Source organism: Candida dubliniensis, chromosome 2, assembly GCF_000026945.1.
Source record: "Candida dubliniensis CD36 chromosome 2, complete sequence".
Classification (NCBI taxonomy): Eukaryota; Fungi; Ascomycota; class Pichiomycetes; order Serinales; family Debaryomycetaceae; genus Candida; species Candida dubliniensis.
Genome location: NC_012861.1, coordinates 313,678 through 337,320, shown reverse-complemented (window position 1 = coordinate 337,320; position 23,643 = coordinate 313,678). Strand labels below are relative to the sequence as shown.

General features: G+C 30.4%; 6 protein-coding genes across 6 annotated transcripts, besides 2 other annotated features; 4 read left to right on the top strand and 2 right to left on the bottom strand. All coding sequences in view use genetic code 12, as the record gives it.

The window, feature by feature from the left end:
• Positions 1-134: 134 nt before the first annotated feature.
• Positions 135-4,205, bottom strand: CD36_16640 (cell surface flocculin, putative; the record flags this gene model as incomplete). Its single annotated transcript, XM_002418098.1, has 1 exon — positions 135-4,205. The coding sequence occupies one exon, from the start codon at positions 4,203-4,205 to the stop codon at positions 135-137; it is 4,071 nt and encodes a 1,356-aa protein (XP_002418143.1).
• A 4,626-nt stretch (positions 4,206-8,831) lies between these two features.
• Positions 8,832-9,560, top strand: CD36_16630 (hypothetical integral membrane protein, conserved; the record flags this gene model as incomplete). Its single annotated transcript, XM_002418097.1, has 1 exon — positions 8,832-9,560. One exon carries the CDS (start codon positions 8,832-8,834, stop codon positions 9,558-9,560), a length of 729 nt encoding a protein of 242 aa, XP_002418142.1.
• A 6,297-nt stretch (positions 9,561-15,857) lies between these two features.
• Positions 15,858-15,995: a mobile genetic element (truncated).
• Positions 15,996-17,670: 1,675 nt separating this feature from the next.
• Positions 17,671-18,234, top strand: CD36_16610 (conserved hypothetical protein; the record flags this gene model as incomplete). The annotated part of the gene is made up of 1 exon (XM_002418096.1): positions 17,671-18,234. The coding sequence occupies one exon, from the start codon at positions 17,671-17,673 to the stop codon at positions 18,232-18,234; it is 564 nt and encodes a 187-aa protein (XP_002418141.1).
• A 1,462-nt stretch (positions 18,235-19,696) lies between these two features.
• Positions 19,697-20,010: a mobile genetic element.
• A 1,361-nt stretch (positions 20,011-21,371) lies between these two features.
• Positions 21,372-21,716, top strand: CD36_16600 (mitochondrial 54S ribosomal protein YmL31; the record flags this gene model as incomplete). The annotated part of the gene is made up of 1 exon (XM_002418095.1): positions 21,372-21,716. One exon carries the CDS (start codon positions 21,372-21,374, stop codon positions 21,714-21,716), a length of 345 nt encoding a protein of 114 aa, XP_002418140.1.
• Positions 21,717-22,044: 328 nt separating this feature from the next.
• On the bottom strand, positions 22,045-22,917 carry CD36_16590 (kinetochore protein, putative; the record flags this gene model as incomplete). Its single annotated transcript, XM_002418094.1, has 1 exon — positions 22,045-22,917. One exon carries the CDS (start codon positions 22,915-22,917, stop codon positions 22,045-22,047), a length of 873 nt encoding a protein of 290 aa, XP_002418139.1.
• Positions 22,918-23,097: 180 nt separating this feature from the next.
• Positions 23,098-23,496, top strand: CD36_16580 (conserved hypothetical protein; the record flags this gene model as incomplete). Its single annotated transcript, XM_002418093.1, has 1 exon — positions 23,098-23,496. The coding sequence occupies one exon, from the start codon at positions 23,098-23,100 to the stop codon at positions 23,494-23,496; it is 399 nt and encodes a 132-aa protein (XP_002418138.1).
• Between the last annotated feature and the right edge of the window lie 147 nt (positions 23,497-23,643).

Genomic DNA, 23,643 nt, shown 5'->3' with positions numbered 1-23,643 from the left:
GTAAATTTAAACAAAACAAAACAAAAAACAAGCAATCAAAATAAAAGTGTCCTTCTCTAAAAAAAAAAACAGTAATAATAATAAAACAATCTTATAATTTTTTTTTTTCTATTCTGTCTCTATATTATTGTTTTTTAATGGTACCAACCCAATGAATTGGATGCTTGAACTGGCTCGGAAATATTATTTGGTCTAAGATTATTGTTGTTATTCATCATCATCATATCATCTCCTCCATTAGGATCACCAGTCAACACTCCACCATGATTAATTCTTGAGAAAATAGCAGAAAATCCTGATGAGGATTCCATCATTGACGAATCTTCATCTGTGAATCCTAAGTTAGATTCTGAATCGGTAATTGGTAATTCTAATGCTTGATTACTCTTTCTAAACTTTCTAAACAACAACACCATCAATGTCATGTATAATCCACATCCTGCTGCTGCACCAATGGTTATGCCGGCAATTCTCCCTTTATCAGCAACTTTTGAATTGGAAACTATATCCATTGACCCATAAGAATTAGATGATGGACTATTATCAGATGAAGAACCTGAAACTTGTTGATCATCAGTAGTTAATCCAGTCAATGGAATTCTACTATCAATCAAAGAAGCCAATGCTTGTAAAACACTGTCAGGATTTCTATAGATAGCTGACCCAGGAGTAGTAATCAAACTACCTAAAGCTTTCACGCTATCCTTAGGGAAATAAACTTCAGCAACAGTAATGGTATAATCAATATTTGATGCAGTGTAAGGAATTAAACGACGTACAGAAACATCTTGTAATGATTTGTCACCATTAAATGGATACTTCAAAACTCCTGGCAAGTATTGGAAAATTTGTGCTGATGAAATAGAATTCTCAACGACAAATGGATAGTTCAATGCCGATTTGAAACCAATAGTAATAACTTGATAATCAATCCCTGGTGTAGTAGTGGTTTCTGGTGTAATAGCTCTTGGTAAACCTGAAGTAGATGCGGCCGTGGCAGAAGCTTGAACAATGGATTCAGTACTTTTGCTTGGATTACTCGATGGGGTTTCAGCAATAACCAACAGAGATGGCAACCAATTCTTAGTACTTGATGTTGTTGCTGGTGAAGCAGCAATTGGTGCAGCTTCGGTTGATGGCTCGGCTGATGCTGGTGGTGATGTAATTATCGAAGTAGCAGCGGTGTCTGCAGGAGTAACCGATGAAGGGGCGGTAGCAGGAGTAACATCACTGGTAACTTGAGAGCCAGTAGAAGCTTCAGTGGCTATGGTATTAGCTTGTGATTCGGTGGCAGCTGTTGTTGTGGCTTGTGAACCGGTAGAAGCTCCACTAGCAGGTGTAGTGACTTGAGATTCAGCTGAAGCTTCACTAGCATTAGTAACTGCTGTTGTATCACTTGCAGTACTTGTACCAGCACTAGTAGTAGTAGCACCACTTTGAATTTGTTCAGATGATTCGGTAACACCAGTAGCAGCTGAGGTTCCAGTTTGTTCACTCTGAGAAACACCACTTGTAACTGTAGCTTCAGTGCCTGTTGTTGCTTGTGTAGACAATGCAGTTTCAACTCCACTTTGTTCAGAAACAGATGTTCCAGTTGCAGCAGTAGTACCACTGGTGGTGGTTGTACCAGTCAAAATTGATTCACTTGGAATTGGTGTACCTGTTGATTCAGTAGTACCAGTTAAAACTGATTCACTTGGAATTGCTGTACCTGTTGATTCAGTAGTACCAGTTAAAACTGATTCACTTGGAATAGGTGTACCTGTTGATTCAGTAGTACCAGTTAAAATTGATTCACTTGGAATAAGTGTACCTGTTGATTCAGTAGTACCAGTTAAAATTGATTCACTTGGAATAGGTGTACCTGTTGATTCAGTAGTGCCAGTCAAAACAGATTCACTTGGAATAGGTGTAGCGGCAGATTCGGTAGTACCAGACAAAATAGATTCACTAGGAGTAACAGTAGCAGCAGAGTCAGTACTACCTGTCAAGACCGATTCAGAATTAATAGCAGTTGGAGTAGTTTCAGCTGTAGTTTGTGAACTACCAGTTAATGCAGTTTCACTATCAGTAACAGCTGAACTAAGTTCAGAATTGGTAGGAGCCACCAAACTAGTAGTACCTTCACTAGGATTATATTCACTAGAAAATGCTGGTTCACTGGCATCTGTAGCAAATGATGAGACTGGTTGTGTTCCAGTTTCAGTTCCAGTAACAGAATTAGTGGTTGCTGAACCTGTAGGAATATCAGAAGCCACATCTGAGGAGGAGCCAGTTGGAGTAACGGTATCTGGTGACACTATAGACTGGGAAGGTGTCTGAGTGAGAATGCCACTGCTGTCTTGATTAATAGTCGATCCAGAAGCAACTGTATTGGTATCGATACTGGTGTCAGATCCAGTAACAAGACTTGTTCCACTTTCAGATCCAGTTGGGAATGTAGATACATCTGGAGAAGTACTTGCTGCTGGGGTAACTAATGATTCATCAGGAGAATTGCTGGTGGTTCCAGCAATGGTTTGAGAAGCATCTGAAGATCCATCAGTGGCAAAAGTTGACACAGTATCAGCACTTACTTCATTGGCAGTTGTACTAGCACCTGGTGTAGTATCAAGACTAGTTTGACTTCCAGTAGCTAAACTCTGTTCAGAAACTAGAGAAGAAGTATCAGCATTAGCATTAGAAGTTGGAACTGAAGATGGTTGAGCTGAATTAACGTCACTGGCAGTTACAGAGGAACTAGTAGGAGATGAATTTTCGGAAGTCAGCTCGGTAGTAGCTTGAGAAACAGCATCATTAGTGGAAGAACTATCAATTTGTGAATCCGTAGGGTTTACCAATGAAGTAGTTTCTGAACTATGCAAAACCTGATCGGAATAATCAGCATTACTTGAAGAAGGTTCTGCTGGAGCTGATGAAGTAGTAGGCTCTGGTGATGGGGCACTAGAAGTGGTACCTGTTTGAGCTTGACTTGCACTGGTTGATGGTTGATCTTCCGAAGTGGAAGGGTTGGGTGTTGGAGTATTGGAACTGTCCAAGGAACTAGTTGTTGCGTCAACCAAAGAAGTTGATTCTTGAGTTGGAGAATTGGATGTTACAGCCAGTTCAGAAGTGGTAGTTGGTTTAGATGTTTCCGATGAAGTGGTACCAGTACTAGAAGTAGTAGTTGGATCTTGTTCGATACCAGAAGTTGATGGAGTTTCAACAGAAGTTGAACTAGGTTTAAGGGAATCGGATGTCTCTGGGGTACTGGTAGATGTAGTCAGACCAGTAGTTGGAGAAGTTGATGATGTTAAAGTTGTCTGTTGGGAAACACTAGTTGACGAACTTGATGTAGTATTTTCTTGAGTTGAAGTGGTTGGAGAAGTTGGTGTATCCGACGTGGTTGGAGTACTTGAAGTAGTTGGTGCTACTTCTGAAGCACTTGGAGTAGTTGGTGCTACTTCTGAAGTACTTGGAGTAGCTGGTGCCTCTGACGAGGTTGGAGTAGTTGAACTAGTTGGTGAACTAGTTGGTGAACTGGTTGGAGTGTTTGGTGTTTCTGTACTAGTTGGGGTGCTTGATGTTGTAGAAGTTTGCTGTGATTGAGGCTGAACTTCTGATGTGCTTGGTTGGTTAACACTTGTTGATGGAGCTTCTACATTTGATGATGATTGTTGATTGTTGTTGTTGCTAGAACTAGTCTGAGCAGTAGTTGTTGTTGGTGTATCCTTAGAACTGGAAGAAACAGGGCTATTGGAAGAAGTAGTTGCTGTTGTGGTAGGCGAACTTGATTCTTTTGCAGTACTTCCTTCTTGTTGCTTTTGTTCAGAAGTTGAGGCTGGACTAGTACTAGCAACGGGACTTGATGAAGTCACAGCAGCAGCAGCAACAGTAGAAGGTGATTGATTCTCAACAGATGGTTTTGTGTTACCATTGTTTGAAGTTTCACCTGGTGTTTGTTGTTGAGTAGAAGGGGTTAAAAAACTGAAAGAATTTCCAGTGCTGGGGGTAGTACCATGTGTTGATGGTTGGTTATCTTCCAGATTCTGGTTTCCAAAAATACTATTGGTAAAGTCTCTGAAAAAATTACCAATAGGACCAGCTCTTTTGTCGATATTATCTGCTTGGTTTATTTCATTTTTTTGTTGATAAGCATTAACGGCTGAGACATATGACAAAACATAAAGTGCTGTAACAAGATTTAATTTAACATTGGCCAACATGATAGTTAATTAAGGTATCAATAATAAAAAGAATAGAACTTAATTCAATATTTGGAAATATTTTTTTGGTTTACTTTAAAGAATGAATAGTAGTTGGTTATCTGTTTCTTGAAACAAAATAAAAAAAATTCAATGAATGTTGAAACAAATTATGAAAACGAATAGTTCAAATAAACTTGATATGAAAAAAAAAAAACGTAGGGTGGTGGGGTATCCTTCAGGGTATGATTTTGAAAATTAGATAAAAAAAAAAACTTTGTAACAAGTGAAGGAACAAAATAGTTAGTTAAAGGTTAGTTGGTAAAAAACGAATGAATACTATGAGTTTGAATTAAAGTTGAAGTTGAATTTTTGATTTGGAAGTTATTGCAACCAAAATGAAAGTTGATTTCTTATTTGAAAAAAACACTTTGGTGTTAATATTAGTTTACTTTCTCTTCTTATGATCAAATAACAACACCTGAAATGTTTCTTGAACTCTCTTATTTCTCTCTATTTGCCTTTAATTCTTTGATTTTCTGGTAGGTCGTTGAAGTTGTTGTTTGGAGGAGAGGGGGGTATCAAAATAGAAGAAATTCAGTTGATTAAATATAATTTAATGTCTTTCTTTCCTTCTATAATCGAATGATATGAGTATTTGTGAATGAATGGAATCAACAACAAATGAAGGTAGTAGTTGTAATAAAGATTTGATGAAAAAGAAAGAAAGAAAGAAAGAAAGAATATAAAAATATTAAAAAAAAAAAAACTAGAAGGACAATTTTTAGTAATATAAGAAATTAAAAATTTGTATTGTGAAAGGGTTGTTGATTTTTTTGTTTAATTGTTGTAATTGTTTAAGTTTGAAAATAAGCCACGACATTTTACATTAAACAAAAAAAAAAGAAAGAAAAAGAAAGAAAAAAAAAATTTAGTTGAAACGCACGACATTATTCATACATATGTAGAAAGACTATTATTGTTAGTATATGAACAATAAAACAATAACCTTATGTACTGATAGACTGAACTAAATTGATTTCAAAACTCAAATAAGACTATTGGTAATAATTAATAGGCTATGGTTTGTATCTATTTTATTCGTAACCCATATAAGAATGTTTGAATCTATCATCTAAACGTGTATGTATGCGGGTGGGGTGGTATGTAATGCATGTTGGCGGAATAATTTTCTTCCTGTTTTTTTTTTTTTTTTTCATTTTGGGAATTCCTCTTTCCCTTTTGAACAACCACCACTATTAGCACTGTTCTCTTCTTCTGTCAATACTACTGGTGCTATCGCAACTGCCACTGCTACAGCTACTGCTATTAATAGCATGATGGAGATAAAGAGGAATATGTTTGTAATAAACAAAACTCTAAAAAGATTGAGGCGTTGAGTAACAACAAACAACTACAATACAAATTGTCCAACAATCTTTAAACTATTCATTCTCTAATCTATCTTTTCAATTTCGATTTGGGAAAGTACAGGGATTTGGCCCAAAATACAGACAAAACAAGTTACCGTATGTTCTAAAACTTCTGGCTGGGTAGTGGTTGTATTAATATTGTGTGTTGAGCTAACCAGGTTCTTGGTATCTTGTGAACTGGGAATTAATGATCATGAACAAGATAATTAAGATGCAAAAGAAATAGAATCCTAGACGTCCAAGAGAAGGGACGACATTTTCACTCTTTTGTTCATGCCACGTTATAGTACATTTTTTTGTACAATGTGGTTGTTTGTTTAATACGTGGTGATGTAACGACAAAATAGTACAAAAGAATAATTAACAAACACAAAAGGCAAAAGAATTAGAAAAAGGGCGTTCTCCTTCCAAATTCAATTACTTACTTACTACAATGTCTTCTTCTTTTTTTTTTTTTTACTGTCGCGCTTTTTCAACATTTCAACTTGAAACATTCTTGCATAAGAATTAAAACCTTTCTTTCGTTCTTTTTTTCTTTCTTTCTTGTTTAGTTTAATATCCAAATATAGTAATCTACCCATATTAACACTAACTAACTTACTTAATTGATCTTCTTCTTCTTCTTCTTCAACATTCATAATGGGTGGCATTTATAAGTGAGCCGATAATATTACAACAACAATGGCCAATAATCAATTTAACCGGTACATTCTTTTGGGTTATGATCTATATAATCGATTCCTTTCTACTTAAATTATACTGAAATGGTGTTGTGACATTTCATTTTATCAAGTTTGATTGTCTAAGCCCTAATAATCATATTTTTAGTTTGTCTTTCTTCTTCTTCTTCTAGTACTACTATCATTCTTCTTTATCTGGCTCTATCTTTATCAATTTTCATCGTCTAAGGGTCAGTAATGAGTTTCATTAAAATAATTAAGCCAAGTTAGAAACTTACACACCAGAAGAAGTTCTTCTACTTTTGTTGTTGTTATGTTTTATTATCATATGTAAAGTTGGTTGCCGCCACCACCACCACCACCACCATCGCCGCCCCCGCCTCATAGTACAAGATTCTAAGTTGTCAACACGATATCGGCTATATCTTCTTTTCTTTCTCTATTGGTTTCTATTGTTTGTCGTATTCCTCGGTATCGACCACCGCCTTCTCATTTCTTCTCAAACTCTTTGACAAGAAGGATCAGATGTTGGGAAGAGGACAACTAACCGGGAGGGGGGGAAACGAAGACCCTTGTTGTTGTTGTTGCATCAAGAGAGCCAAGAGGAGAGGTGGAGAATCAAAGGAATATTGAAATCCACTTTGACTAAACCATAACCTAGAGTTTAATAAGATATGCTCTTCTTCATCATTAGCAAAAGCTAATTAACAAATTAACTTTTTTTTTTTTTTTTTCAATTTTGTTATTGTTTAATCAATAATGAGGGTGTAACATTAATTGGTAATTGTTTAAAAGCTTGTTGTTGTTATTATTCCATTAATGTATAGATTTCTTGTACTCCCTCTCATTACTTATTCATTCATTCATTGCTCAATTCTCTTTTCAAAATCCAATTCACAAGGATCCATAACAAGGCTCAAATAAGGTAAAAAAAAAATAAAAAAAAAAACGAAAGGAGGAAGGAAGATTGGCTGTGTAGTAGCAGTTGGTCATTATTACCAAATTGATAGTCTGCTTTGTATGGCGACAACTTGCAGCGATCACCACCACCACCACCACCGGTATTAATGAGAATATAATGTCGTCTTGATTAGATGATAAAAAATATCTCCAAACAAGCTTTATTACACAAAACTGGTAAAGTTGTCCAAATTTAGAAAATTATACAATTCCTGCATTGTTCTTTTTTTTGTGAGGCGATTGCATAAATAAAGAAATGGTGAGACACAGAGAGACAGAGAGACATTTTGCCGAATCGATTCTTCAAATTTCTCAATTCTAGACCCTTTTTGGATTTCTTCTTCTTCTTCTTTTTGTTAGATTTGATATTGCTATTTTTAATATAGATCTAGTCAATTTTATACTGTTATATAAATTTTGATTGATAAAACGGAAATTAGTTCGTTTTGGTTGAAAAAAATTTGGACCTAAAGAATGTTTAAACCAGAATGATCACTTGTGGCATTGGTTATGTTCCTCTCTTTTCTCTTGTCTTGTCTTCTCTTGCCTTCTCTTCTCTTGTCTTGTCTTGATTTCTTGCTTTTTTGTTTTCAGAATTCTGCAAGAGAATGACAAAATAGAAGGAGCTGATAATAATGATGGATGGATGATGGATGATGTTTATTGTGCTGTATATGTTGGGGAATCAAATATACAACAATTAAATCAAATCCGTCAATGTATTCTATTTGTCACAACTTGGAATGTATCTGAATCGTTCAGTCGAGACCACTTGAGACCATTATTATTATTATTATTATAGATTTTTGAGTTGAAGCGAAATTTTAAGCGAATATTATCACCCATCACCACCACCACCACCAACCACGAATCAGTGATCATCGTGATCATGATTCTCATTATTATTATTATCGTCAAGAGATCATTTGCATATACGAAATAATACTAGTAGTGATACTCATAACCATATCAACAATAAGTGAAGTAATACTCCATGATAAGAGATATCTTGGAATTTGTTTTGTATGTTTTTCATGTTTTTCATGTTTTTTTGGTTCAAATATGACCACAAAATTTTATTTAAGTTGTAGTAATTAACTCCATGACTTTTTCGATAGTCATATAAGATGATTTGTATTTTTATAAATTTTATATTATTACTCTTGACTTTTATAATTATCAAATTATTGATATTCTAGTAATATAAAGTTATTTAATATTAAATATTAAAATATATACCAATCAAATTATATTGGTTTTATTTTGTTTATAAATGTGAGAAATTTAAATTGACATCAAATGGCACTATGGCCGAGTTGGTCTAAGGCGGTAGACTCAAGAAAAGTAACTTTTCTTCTTCTGTTCTAACAGGGGGTTTTCTACTATCGTAAGATGCAGGAGTTCGAATCTCCTTGGTGTCATTATTTTTATTTTTTTTTTTTCCCACCCTTCTTATTCCCTTCCTCCCTTCCCCTCTTCCTCTTTGCCTATTTGTTCATTTTGATCATTTATTTTTTTTTTTTTTTATTATTATATTAACCAACAATAACTTGTTACTCTTCACGAATTATGAGATGACTGCTATTACTACTACTACTTCAAGATTACGGAAATTTGACAAATCATTAATCCATGAATCAACATCAACATCAACATCAACATCAACATCTTCCACCAAATCCATTCACAACATTGATTTGATTGATATTGATGATCAAATCAATTTAATTGATCAATTGACAATAACTAATCAAATCAATTATAAAAAATCAATGAAATATCTTATTTATTTATATATTTTACAAATTATTTTGATTTTATCATTATCATTAACCATGGCTAAAACAAAACGTACAAGTAATCCAACCAACAACAACAACAACAACAACAACAACAACAAGACGAAGAAGAAAAATCATCTTGATCAACAATTACAATATATTTTATTGATTCTTCTGATTTGTTTAAATATTATTAATGTTAAATTTGGAACCAATAGTAACAACAGTCATAGTTTTCTGAAACGTTTAATCATATGGATTAAATGGATCAATAGATTAATCACATTACAATTAATTTATAATGGATACTTGACCATAATAACGAATACATTGTCATTACCATTACCATTACCATTACCATTACCATTACCTAATGTTATTGATCAATATCGAGGGATATTATTTATGATATTACCTGGATTTAATATTTTAATGCCATGGTTATTTTTATATTGGTATAAACATATGGATGAACTGGTTCAACAATTGAATGAATTAAAATATGAATATAAAAATGTTTAGTAATGGAGGAGAGGGGGGGCGACGGGGGTGGACTGCATAATGATAATACTTTCAGATTTGAATTATAATGAGAGAATGGAATTAGATGTCTTGAATGGATGTCTTGGATGGATGGATGTTTTGTTGTTTTGTTTTGTTTTGAAATTTATTTACTTTTTGTTACCAATTAGGGGATTCTTTTAAAGATGTGTGAACTAACGTTTCAAATCAATTCCAAATTCCAAATACATAATACATAATATATAATATGTGATATGTGATTGATATTATCTATGCTTATATAGTCAAAAAGAAGAATTGATAACAAAATAGAACATATTTAGAGTTAATCTTTGATTGATGATTGTTTATCTATTTTTTTTAAAAAAATACCCAATATCAGTTTATTAATTTGACTACTTTTTATAATTTCCTAAATCCATTTAACATATATAGTTTGTTTAAACTTTTGAGGAAGGGAAGGGAAGGGAAGGGAAGAAAACTTAAACTTAAATTGCCCACAAAAGAGACAGAATTACAAAACATCATTCATTTTCAATGATCTAACCCTTTTAAATGTAAATAATTATAAAGAATTAATTATTTAAATCTATTCTACTGTTAGTAGTACCGAAAAGAAAAAAAAAAAAGGTTTTACGTACATATGAAATCAGATAATAAAAAAAAAAAAAAAAAAAAGAGGATGAGTTATTATTATGTGATCCATTACTATTTATGTTTACACAATAAGTGAAGATATTACTCACCCAATTATCCAACAAGAAGGGTAGAGACAGGTAACCTTCACCTCCTTTTCAAATAAGGAACATAAATAGATGAACTTTTAACTGCTACTACTACTACTACTACTACTACTACTACTACTACTACTACTACTACACCATCACATTCACCAAAATTAAAATGTTGGAGAAAATCTCCACAATTCGGACAAATGGGTAACCAATTTTTTAAAATCTTGTGAATTACAATCACAAGAGGGGGGAAAGAGGGAAGTTTCATAAATTTGTAGATCAACCCAATAATATATGATAAAATAATTGTTTATGCAACCAAGAGTAAAAAGAGTAAAAAAAAAAATTAACTTACTTACTTACTACTGGACCAGCAGCAGCACCACTAAATCAAACTATACTAATTGAAACCTTTCATTTCAAGGATTGATGATCTAGAATTATATAATAATGGTTGTATTTCCGTACTAAATTTACAGGTTTCTAGTTGTTTTTGATATATAGAGTTAATAAATCAAGATCGAAAAAAAAAAAGTAGTTAATAAGGGAGAGGATTGTTGGAAAAAGTGGAATACAGTTGAAATATTCAATTAAAAAGAACAATAAAAATCATATCCCCAACTTCTTCTTCTTTTTATTCTTCTTTAGACGGCAGAGAGAGATTTGCGTACAGACCAAGTTGGATTGCAAAAAAGAACAAAAAAAAAAAACACCACCTTCAATTAATGTAAATAATAATAATAGTCATTCATTCCAACCAATACAGAATTACTTTCTTTTACCCCCACCTCCCTCCCCCCCATACTCTACTCTTGTGATAAACTTAGATTAAAACATTAGAATAGTAAATCAGATAATAATAAAACAGGTCCACCCACCCACACACACACACACACATTTTTTTTTTTTGTTCCATGGTATTGAATTAGAATCTGTTGGGTTAAACAAAAAAAAAGTAGAATCAGATTTTTGACTTCTCAATTGTTGTGCGGTTTATGTTTCTTAGTCCCAGTCTCTCCCCACGCCACCCCCACACACCACCCCACAAAAAAACTACCTAACCAAAATGAATGCCCAATAAATTAAAACCCAAAGTACCACTAATAGGATCCCTCCCCCATTTTGAGTATACATATATCTTTAAGGTGTTTCGAAACAGGAATGATATAAAAATTATTCCACATTTTTCCATTTCTAAATAGTTTATTGCCATAGGGAGAATTAAAGAAAGACAGCAAGCAGCTTAGTTTAACATTGATATTCACCCTTCTCAATAAACAATAATTATGTCATATTCAAGACCGTACTATTTTATCTCTTCTTTTTTTTTTTTTTTTTATTGTTATTTTAATGCTGTTTCTGCGGTTGCTACTGTTGCTGCTGCTGCAACATGGGTGACATAATTTGAAAAAAAAAAAAAACAATAATCAAATTTAGTTGAAAACTAATTGTAAAACAAAGAAACAAACAAAGAAAGAAAGAAAGTAAGAAAAATTTTTTTCAAATCATGTAAGAACTTTACTGATCTAATTGATAAAAAAAAAAAAAAAAAAAAAAATAATGATCGCATTTGATCATTTTTTCAGGAATTACGGATTAGAGAGGTGGAAACAAACTTATATATTCTCATTTGGTAGCAGCAACAACAATAATGAGTGTGGTGGTGGTAATTAATGTCCGTTTTCGGGAACAATGCGATTTTTCAGTATTTTTATCCGACAAGCAGTAGTAGCACCAGCAGCAGCAAAAAAAAAAAAAAGAGAATGGAATGGACAGAGACAGCTTCTGATATTACTCAGATTTTAAAATGCATAAGCATAATAATAATGAACTAAACTTCAGAGCAACAACAACAACAACAACAACAATTAAGAAAAAAAAATTAGATTAAATACATACATACATTCGTACGTGTGTACGTACATCTTCTTCTGAAAATTGTTCTTTCATTTTTTTCATTTTTTCATTTTTTTCTTTTTTTAATCATTAGAATTGCATTTGATTTCGTAGAATTCGTAAAAATTGGTCGCGTAACAAACAATATTTGGCTATTATTTTTTATAATGATTACTAGACTAGACACTCTAATTGGGTTTTTTTTCTTTTTTTTTTTTCTTTTTTTTTTGCAAAAACAACAATTAATCCAAATTATTTATCATAAGAAGCAAATTGGGTTTCACAAATAATATGAAACATTTCATTGATTGCTATAATGATAAAGCAAACAAACACAACTAGTAGTAATAGTAGTAGTAGTAATAGTAATAGACCTTTAAACAAATTAATGAAAAATTTGATTTTGCTTACTAACTTATAATAATTGAGTAAGCAAAATCAAAATTGGAAAAGTTTCTAATACAATTTATTCTGATTAATCTTTTTGTACAATATTTTGATAATATGAGATGACAAGTTCCATATTTATTAATAATGATGATGGTATTAATTTTCCATTGTTTTAAATGAATGAATGAAATTAAATCAATATCAATATCAATATCAATATCAATATGATCGATTTGGTGTGAAAAATTTTGAAAATTTTTTTTGTTTGGGAAGAAATTTGTTGAGTGTGTTCAAAACAATAAAGCAATTAATCTAAATTTTTTTCATTTTGTGTTTTTAGCAACCACAACAACAACATCAGAGTAACAATTGTTAATATATTGAAAATCTTTCTCTCTTTCTCTCTCTCTCTCTTATGATAATAATAATAATAATTTCATCTCATCTCATTTTGTAATATCAGAATTTATTGAGAATTTCATGAATTTCATGAATGAATGTGAAAAAAGAATAATTAAATAATACATAATGGTAGATCATTTTAGATTTCTTTTGATTGTTTCAGGCGTGTCATTATATATATCTATATACATTTGGTTGTTGTTATAATAGTTGTTGTTGTTACCTATTTGGATAGACATAAAAAATTGAAGAATTTCATGTAGAATTAAAAAATTTCTAGAACAATTAAAATTAAAAATAGTGAAAAATTTTGCATTTGCTATTTGCATTTGCGTTTGCTACTTCTCTAATTTTTTTTTTTTTTGCGAAACAAAGTTGCAAAATGAAAATGCAAAATTTTCTTGATTAAGAACAGTTTCCCGCTTTTAATAATTTATTATTGACAACTTGCTTAAATAGATGTCCCCAAAAAAAAAAGGAAACATATTTATTTGGTCCCAGATAGTTAATTAACCTATATTCTATTTTATATTGAAGTTATACGTTATGGTGTATAAATTACGCAAATCTTAAAAAAATTAAAACACAGAAAGGAAAAACAACAACAACAACAACAACAACAACAACAACCACAACCACAACAACAACCACAACCACAACAACAACAACAGCATCCTTTTTTTTTTATTTCTTAAAATATCAATCAATATAATATACATCTCTTTCTCTTTGTCTTTGTCTTTCTCTTTCTCTCAAATGGTAAGTCCAAAGAAACATAAAAATAATCAAAGTCATATTTTGATAATTTATTTGATAATTCATTGTTTCCATATAATTAACAAAATGAATCAACTAAATTACTGCAAGATATTCCCTTCTCCTCCTCCCCACCCCTCTCCCATTATACATTATATATAATTGTCTAACTTCTTCTTCTTTTTTGCAAAAAAAGAATCCTCGGTTAATAAATGAAAGGGAGAGAGAGAGAGAGAGAGAGAACAGGCCCACCCCCCACCTTTAATTCATCTATTTTCTATTTTCTATTTTCTATTTTATGATGATTTGATGGTGGTGGTGGTGGTGGATGCCAAATTAATTTATAATATACCATGTGGGATAAAATATAGATTTACCGATGATTATTTTTTTTTTATTTTTTTTTTTGGCGTTCTGGTCTGGTTTGGTCTGGTCTGGTCTGATCGTGGTACAGGAGGAGACACGGGGGGGGGGAAGGAAGAGAAGACTAGCCCACGTTTGTAAAAACAAAAAAAAAACCTTAAAAACCTTAAGAACCTTAAAAACCCATAACATATAACCTCGAAGGATTTTCTCCTATTTTTCTTCTTCTTCTTCTTGTTCAACCTTAAAAAAAAAATAAAGAAAAGAAAAGAAAACTTATTTTTTGTATTTTGGAGAATGATGATGATGAAAAAAACGCTTTTTTTTTTTCATATTTTCTCTATTTGAGGCGAGTAAAGTACATTACAACCAAGAATCAATAGAAAATGGAAATAGTTAAAAAAAAAAAAGAAGAGGTTATTCTATTATGAAACAGTGCTTTATCATTGTATAATAATAAGGAATATATTTACAATTAAAACCAAAAAAAAAAACCAAAAAAAGAAACCAAGAAGTTAATAAATCTGACCAAGCTTGTTGTATCAACTGTGATATTGGATTGAGGATTGGATTGAGGATTGGTTAAATTGATAGGGTTGAAAAAAACAACAACAACAACAACAACAACAACAACAATTCATATTATGTAAAAGAAAAACCACTCTTAAAAAATAGAATAAGATGAAAAAATTTTTCTTTCTTTCTTTCTTTCTGTCATTGTTATTGTTATTGTCATTGTCATTGTCATTTGCATATTTACTTTCTCTCTCTATCTATCTCTCTCAATAATTCTCGGAAGATTTTTTTCGTTTTTTTCTTTCTTTTTTTTTTTTCAAGTTTGAGAATTTCAATTGCGAAAAAATCTTTCACACATAAACTGTTGTTGTTGTTGTTGTTGTTTTGGATCAGGATCAGATGTTTTTTTTTTTATTTTTTATAAAACGTTTGTAAAGTTTTCTTTTTATTGTTTGAAACAATTTTTGTTGGGATTAAAAAGATTATTATTATTCTTAACTATAGTTTGATATTAGTATTTTCTTGGAAAGAGTAGTAGTAGTAGTAGTGATTCAAACATTCTCCAAATATACCACAGTTAATGTTAATGTTAGTGTTGTTTATTGGGTTTGATCTCCTTTTTCCGTCTATATTATGAAATTTGATTCTGTGATCTTTCTCTCTCTTTCTCTCATTCTCTCATACTACTATCATCTTTGCACACTTTATTTAGAGTAGACGATATATACTGCAAAAAAACAACAACAACAACAACAACAACAACAACAACAACAACAACAACAACAACAACAACAACAACAACAACAACAACAACAACAACAACAACAACAACTTTACTCATCGTCTTAGTAAATGAATCATCATCTATATAATAATATCACCTCAAGTAAGGTTTTCCGTATACAATGAAAGAATGAAAACAGAATATTCTAAAAAAGAGAGAGAGAGAGAGGAATTGTTACAAGGACATAACATAGGATAAAAAAAAAGGAAAACATCGAATAAAACAGCTCATAAAGAATTAAAAGTATACATATAATATATCCAATAAATTGTAGGAGTAGTAGCAATGGTGGTGGTGGTGGAGGTGGTGGTGGCGGCTTTGTTAGATTCCTTCCATGAATTCCGTGTCCCGCTTTTTCCCCCAATGACATAAAGTAAAAAAATCCTTTGTTTTCTGGGTTGATTTTGTTTTATTTTTGCTTTTGCTTTTGCTTTGTTTTGTTTCACACAAAGCAAAATCATCAAACGATAAAAATGGATAAAAAAATGAAATGAAAGGAACGATAAAGCAAAGGAAAGGGGGGGGAGGATAGAAATAAGGAGATCTTTTACTACACTTGTTATTTGTTGTTGTTGTTGTTGTTGAGGTGTTTTAACAAAAACGATATAAAATATAGTTTGTTGAATTACTTTAATTATGTGGTCATCAGTAGGTGTAAGTAAGTAGGTAAGTAGGTAAGTAGAAGTATGTATCAAGTAGTAATGAGAGAGAAAGAGAGAAAGAAGAAAAAATTTTTTTTTCTTCATCTTCTACTTCTACTTCTACTGTTTTGTTAAAATAAGGGCGTTAATTTTGTGTAGTTCTTATAGTTGGCTACATTAAAGCAAGAAAGAAAGAGAATAGAATATAAAAGAATAGAATAGAATAGTATGATAAATATTTTAACCCTAATTGTTGTTGTTGAGTGAAAATGGAATGTTGAATGTTGAATGTTGAATGTTGAATTGGAATTTATGAATAATTAGATACCAAGAGTTTTTTAGCCGTTGACCAGACAAGTAACGTAAGGTAAGGTAAAGTAGTTAATAACTACAAGTGAGTTTATTAAAAGAGAATGTGAATGTGAATGTGAATGTGAATGGAAATGTAAATGTAAATGTTAATTAGATATATATATATATGTTGTTGTTGTTGTTGTTGTTGTTGTTGGGGGGTGGGGCGTGGGGCGTGGGGAGGTGGAGGAGGAGGAGGAGGATGTAGAGTGCACGTGTGGAATCCCGTTTAAAGTTTAAACGGAACAAAAGAGAAAAAGGAGTTGTCATGACCAAAAATCAAAATGTTGGAATTGTCCTGATTATGACAGACCCCTCCCCAAAAAAAAAAAAATTGAAAACTGTGGATTTGCAGTAGAATTGTTACAGGAGTTGTATGACTTGTTGTTGTTGTTGTTAGTTCAGTTAAGAAAGGGGAAGAGTAGTAGTAGTAGTAGTAGAAAGGAGTAGTAGAAAGGGAGTAATAAAAATATAAAGGTGGAGAAAACATAAAAAAACATAAAAAAATCCGAGAAAGGAAATTGAAGACCAGAAGAAGAAAAACAGGAAAATAAAAAAAACGTGCAATCACAAACAAAAAAAAAAAAAAAAGAGAGAAAGAAGATTTTCCACTGTGGTGCGTGCGTGTGTGGTGCGTGTGTGGTGCGTGTATTAAGTCAGTTTGTGTAACTTTATGTGTCAAATATTTAGAAGGCGACAGAAACAGAAACAAAAACAGAAAAAAAAGAAAGCAAGCAGAAAAAGAGAGAGGAGCAGTATTTTAATTATAGTAACAGACCTAGACCTAAACTCGCATATATACAAACCACCTTAATAATAATAATAATACACATATATATATAAGATCAAGTCACTTTCCCTTTCCTTCTTCTTTTTTTTTTTTTTTGTTTCTTTTCATGAAAATTTTTTCAATCTTCTTTTCAATTCTTATTTTTACTACTTATCCTTTTTTGTTTTTATATATTTGCATTTCTCTTTAACTAATACTTTAAAGAGTCCCACTCCTGTTATCCTTCCAACTATCTAACTAACTAACTAATAACTATTATATCATTTACTGGTTATTATTATCTGATTCCTTTTTATTATTGGTGTCCACTTGTTAGTAACCTTTTCATTTCCCGATATTAAACAAATTTTACTTCATATAACACACACACACACACATATATATATATATATATCATTAGCATTGATTATTTAATTATCATCCACCCCACCCACCCCCACCCTTTTTTTTTATTTGCATATATAAACTACACAACTTATACTTCATAATGTCAGATTTTGCCTTTAATAATTATTGTATACATTGTGATAAATTATGTTTAAACAATTCAGTCTATTGTTCAGAAGAATGTAAATCAATAGCTTATGAATCTTCATTAAATCAACTACAACATAATCATAATACAACCAGTACTAATGGTAATACCAATACCAATACTAGTGCCAGTGCTACCACTAGTACTAGTACTACTACTACTGGTACTACTGGTAGTAGTGTCAATAGCACTAATTCAAATACTCCATCATTGGTATCACCTTTATTAACTCCAGCCTTATATATACAACTACAACAACAACAACAACTACAACAATCACAAATAAATACTCCATTACATTTATCATCTTTAACTCCAACTACAGATTACAACAATGAATATCATTATGAATATGATAATGATATTGTTGATAATGATGATGATGAATTGAATTATTTTGATTTGAATTATTCAGTTCAATCAAATATCAATTATACTACTAATACAACTAAATCAAATAATGAATTAATAAATTCAACTTCAGATAATTATCGTAAATGGTTAACTGCATTATAAAAAAAGAATAAAGAATAAAAAGGGGGGAACAATTTAGAAGTTTTTACCAAACCATAACAACAACAACAGATACATATATGTATATATATATTGATAATATTTATTTATCATTAATTTATGGTCAATTGTGTTTGAATGTTGATGATATCTGAGTTCCTTCTTTCCATTCAATTTGGTCTTTTAGTCTTTGGTATAAATTAGTTTTTCACAAACAAAAAATATTATTATTATTATTATTATTATTCTTTAGTAAATTTTTTTTTTTTAATAAGTATTATATTTTTTATCAACAAAAAAATTTTTTTTCTTTTAATTATTAAATAATTTAATATTCTTATAAATAAGGGGAAGCCAAAAGCAAAAGCAGAGGAAGAGGAAGAATCTTTAATCATCATTATTCATTGCTTCTACTTTTTTTTTTTTTTTGAATCTTAAGGACAAACAGGTTTATTCCAGCACAAATATATATATAGATATACATACATAGATAGATAGATTTCTTATAAATAGGGTTACTAAAGAAAAAAAAAAAATATATATACATTCAATTTAATTCAACTAACATTATTTAATATTTAATATTATATTTTAATATACAATTTGAAGGTAAGGAGGTTCTATAATGATTCAAAGTTGGGTATATTACACTACACCAGATTTTTTTTTTTTTTTTTTTAACACGCCCCTATCGCGTGGTAGCATCATTTCCGTACAAAGTTTTTTTTTTTTTTTTAGATTCCACTTTACCTCCCCTCCCCCCCGCGCCCCGCCCCACATGGTTCCTTCACCAACCAACCCACTATAGGTAAAAAAAAATTAAAGAGAACACATGGGGGTCACCACGACACCACCGCGACACCACAACACCACAAAAAAAAAAAAAAAAAAGAAGTAGGGTTATGATTTAAAACTAAACTATATCTCCCAATTAAGATCAAATTGTATGTATGAATTCTTTTAATTTGCTATTTTTTTAGTGCTGCAAAACTTCCTTAATAAGAAATGGCCACGAAAAGAAAAAAAAAATACAAAAAAAAAAATTTTGAAATTTTCACAACTCCCCACCCCCCCATGTGGTTTGTGGTTTGTGGTTTGTGGTGGTACCAATGATGGAATTCGCGGCAAACCAAAAATCAGCTAATTCTATTTTTTTTGCAATGGAATGCCGTGGCGGCTGCGGCAGCGGCGGAAGCGGCTATTGGAAGTAACGGAGCTTATTTTGTCCTTACATAGCACTGTATACTGCACCACCACCACCATTATTACCATTTACTTCCGAAAACCGGGATTCCCATATGAAAATTTTTGAAATTGAAATCACTTTTACTAAAGATGATGATGATTTACAGTCAATCAAACTCTATAATTTTTCTCAATCCCGAAAAAAAAAAAAAAAAAAAATTTCTGAAACAGACAAATGTGGAGTAAATTCCTCTACTTTGGTGGTGGGGCAGTATTCATATGAAGTTCCTTCTTATATCCTTTTTTGGCACGTGACTGTGCCGTGTTTTGATATATATTGAAAGATAATCTATTAATAGATGAAAAGATGTATCTAAATGATAAAAAAAAAAGTATTGATTTGATTCTAAAAAGAAAAAGCCAATATATAAAAAAAAAATATAAAAAATGTAGAAGAAAGTATAAGGTTTATATAGTGTGAATTGAGTTGATAACTTTGCAACCAATTCTGAACACGTATAATTGAATAATGTTAGGATAATTAAACACATTTTAAGAAAGGTGTTAACTATGACGAAATATGCAGATTCGTCACATATTCACATTCATATTCATATTCAATTTTCTTTACTTATTTCAGGATTATAATCAACCAACCAACCAACCAACCAACAACAACTGCTACAAAAATAATATTAGTTCTAGAACAAATCCAAATCCATGTTAAATATTATTATTTATTATTTCTAATTTTTGTTTAGAATTTTGTTAATCCCTTTCTTTCCATATATTTGATGTGAAAACACCAATATATATATATATATATAATACTCCTTCTGAAAAATGCAATTAATCTATTACTACTACTACTACTACTACTACTACTAGCAACTGGCAACTGACACACACATATTTTCAAAATAAAAATCCCCAACATTGCCTCATTCTATAATCAACAACAACAACAACAACATATAACCTATTAGAAAGGAAAAACAAAAATCCAATATTATCAAACAAAAAATAAAAAAAAAAACAAAATGGCCCATCTACTACGGTCTACCCTTCTCTTTTTCTCTTTTTCTCTTTTTCTCAAATTATTATTATTTTATTATTATAAACACGGAAATATACCACCGCCTCTCCACCCCCCTCCCCCCCTATATATATACATACCATTAATCTAAACCTCTCTTACAAGTAATATATAATGACAAATATCATTTCTTCATTTAAATAATAATTTTCAAAATCAAAATTCTAAACCATACTTTAAGTTTAGGTTTTGGTTTTGGTTTATTCAATTTCGATCAATTAATCAAGAATAATAACATAAAATTAAAATAATCCCCCCCTCCCCCCCCACAACATAAACTCACCAGATATCCCAGATATCCAGAATTTATAACTCAATTAAAAAGTAGATAACTTATTTCCGTATCTCTATTTGTTCTAGAATGTATCAATAAACACTTTCTTTCTTTCTGTTTTTTTTTTTTTGCAATTCATTTATACCTTGCAACATTAAATGGTCTCAAATACAGAAAATTATCTACAGATCACGTGACAAAATATTATGTAAGACAATCACGTGATCTATATATACATAATAATTCACAAATAAGATAAATTGATAATTATTTAAATGCTGTCTATCAAAAGAAATAAAAATATATATCATCTACCACTCAAATTTAAAACTTTAGTCTATTATTTATAAACTTAATAAATTTTTGTTTAATAAAGTGATAATATGTTTTGTAGAAGACAAATTTGATTGAAATTTTTGTTGAAGATTTTGAGATGTTGGAGTTGAGAAGAAAATTTTTCAAACCAATCCAAACCAAACCAAAAAAAACAGAGAAAAAAGAGACCAACCAGAGACAAGGAGGGGAAAACGAAATACACCTAATTAATTATATTTTACAATCTACTTCAATCAGGATTATTTCATCATGTTTTCATCATTAATTAGATCAGGAGGTTATATTTGGAAATTTACATCAAGATTAACTTCTACTCAAAAATATAAATTACGTAATCGGATGAAACAAGTTGATGAAAATATTAATAATATTTATCAAGGATTAATTAAAATTCAAGAGAATAAATCTATAGGAGATTTAACTAATTTTAAAAAAATTGATTATTTAAAATTTCAATTCCCTAAAGAAAATGAAATGACGACAAGAGATAAATATACTACATTTAATAGACATTCGAAAAATTATCGTAAACCAATTCATCGAGTACCTAAATGGACGAAATTATCATTTAGAGAAAATCCAAAATATTTCTAAACAAAAGTGAAAGAGAAAGAGAAGGTGAAAGAGAAGGTGGAGGAGAAAGAGAAAGAGGTGTTTTGTAAATTGAATCAATAAAGAGAGTAAATAAGTTTCCTATTTTTGATTTAAGAAGGTAAAAAAGGAAGCAAGGAAGGAAGAAAAGAAGGAAGGAAAGAAGGAGGGAAGGAAGAAAAGAAGGAAGGAAGGAAGGAAGGGTATTTCATTTGGTTACAATATTGATTCTATCTTAAACAACATTTCACTGTAAATAGTTACTATTAAAATTAATATTAATATTACAATACATATACATATACATATACAAATATTCATATAATACATCTTATAGTTTATCCCAAATATAATTTGATATAAAATAATCACTTAATTTAGGTTCAATATTTAATATATTGACATTATTATTATCATCAGTAATTATCACACAATCATCAGTATCACCATCACTCCTGGTAGTGTTATTATTATTATTATTATTATTATGGGGGGTATTTTCCAATTTTATACCTAAATTTCTAAATAAATTAATTCTTAAAATTGAAGGATCTTGATCTATTATCCCCAGTTTATCAATATCATTTAATAATTTATCTAATTTATCATTAATATCTTCCATTGATTCATATAAATTATTTTGTTTATATTTTAAATTATTTAAATTTGTTTCTAAATCATTTAATTCTTTAACAATAATAACTTTTAAATTATCTAATTCATTTAATCGTTTATTTATCATTTGGAAAATATTATTATCATGATGATGATGATGATGACTAGTGTCTGATATTGATGATGATATTCGATCAAAATTTGTAAATTGAAACAGTTGAGACCAAGACCCATCAATAAAATTGAAATTATTAACTTTAATTAATTCATAATTATAATCATTTATTTTATTTAATTGATTAATTTCTTTATTACTAGTAATGATTTTTTGATTTAATTGATGAATTATATTGGATAATTGATCGATTTTAATTTGTCGTAATTCATAAAGAGTTTTAATATAAAGATTGATTTCTTCAATTAATTGTAATTCATCTTGATTATTAACTTCTTCAATAAGTTTATTTAATTTCTCAACTGATGATGCCATGACTAAAGGGGTGGGGATAAAGTGTGAAGTGTCAAAAGGATTCAAATACTTGATGTGTGTGTGTGGTTTGTTTTGATTTTGATTTTGATTTTGAAACATAAGAGTTTTTCTCTCGCGGTCGTTCTCGCATGTTCAATAATAATAATAATATGGAACCATGAGAAAAAAAAAATCGAATGAGATTTTGGTTCAGGAAAAAAAAAAAAAAACCGAACTTAATAATGGAATATCAAATCAATCCAACCACCACCACCACCACACTATTCAACCCACCCCCCGATGAGTAATTATTATAATAAAAATAAGAAATCCTATTCTGATGTAGATTTACCTACAAATCCCAATTTACCAAGTTGGATAATAACTCCAAAAGAAGAAAAAGCAGTATTTGAACGATGGAGGAAAAAAGCTTTTGCTAAATGTGATGATTTAATTAAAAAATATATTGAATGTTCAAATAATTATTCTAATCCTATGGATGGTATGAAAAATTGTTCAAAAATAAATGAAGAAAGTTTAGCTTGTGTAGCAAAATATCAAACTAAAGAATATTTAGATATTGAAAAAGATTTATTTATTAAAGAAAAATTAGAAAAGAAGAAATTATATAAATTATATTTAGAAAAACAAAATCAAGACAAGCAAGACAAGCAACAGGAACAGGAGAAACAAAGTTAAGAATAGTTTATAATATGAGTTGAATTCGGAAATAGAAAGGAATTCTATATATATATATATATATATATCAATTTGTACATAATAATAATAATAAAAGTTTGACATCAATTTAACAATTTATCATATCCATATAACTAGACCGTGTCT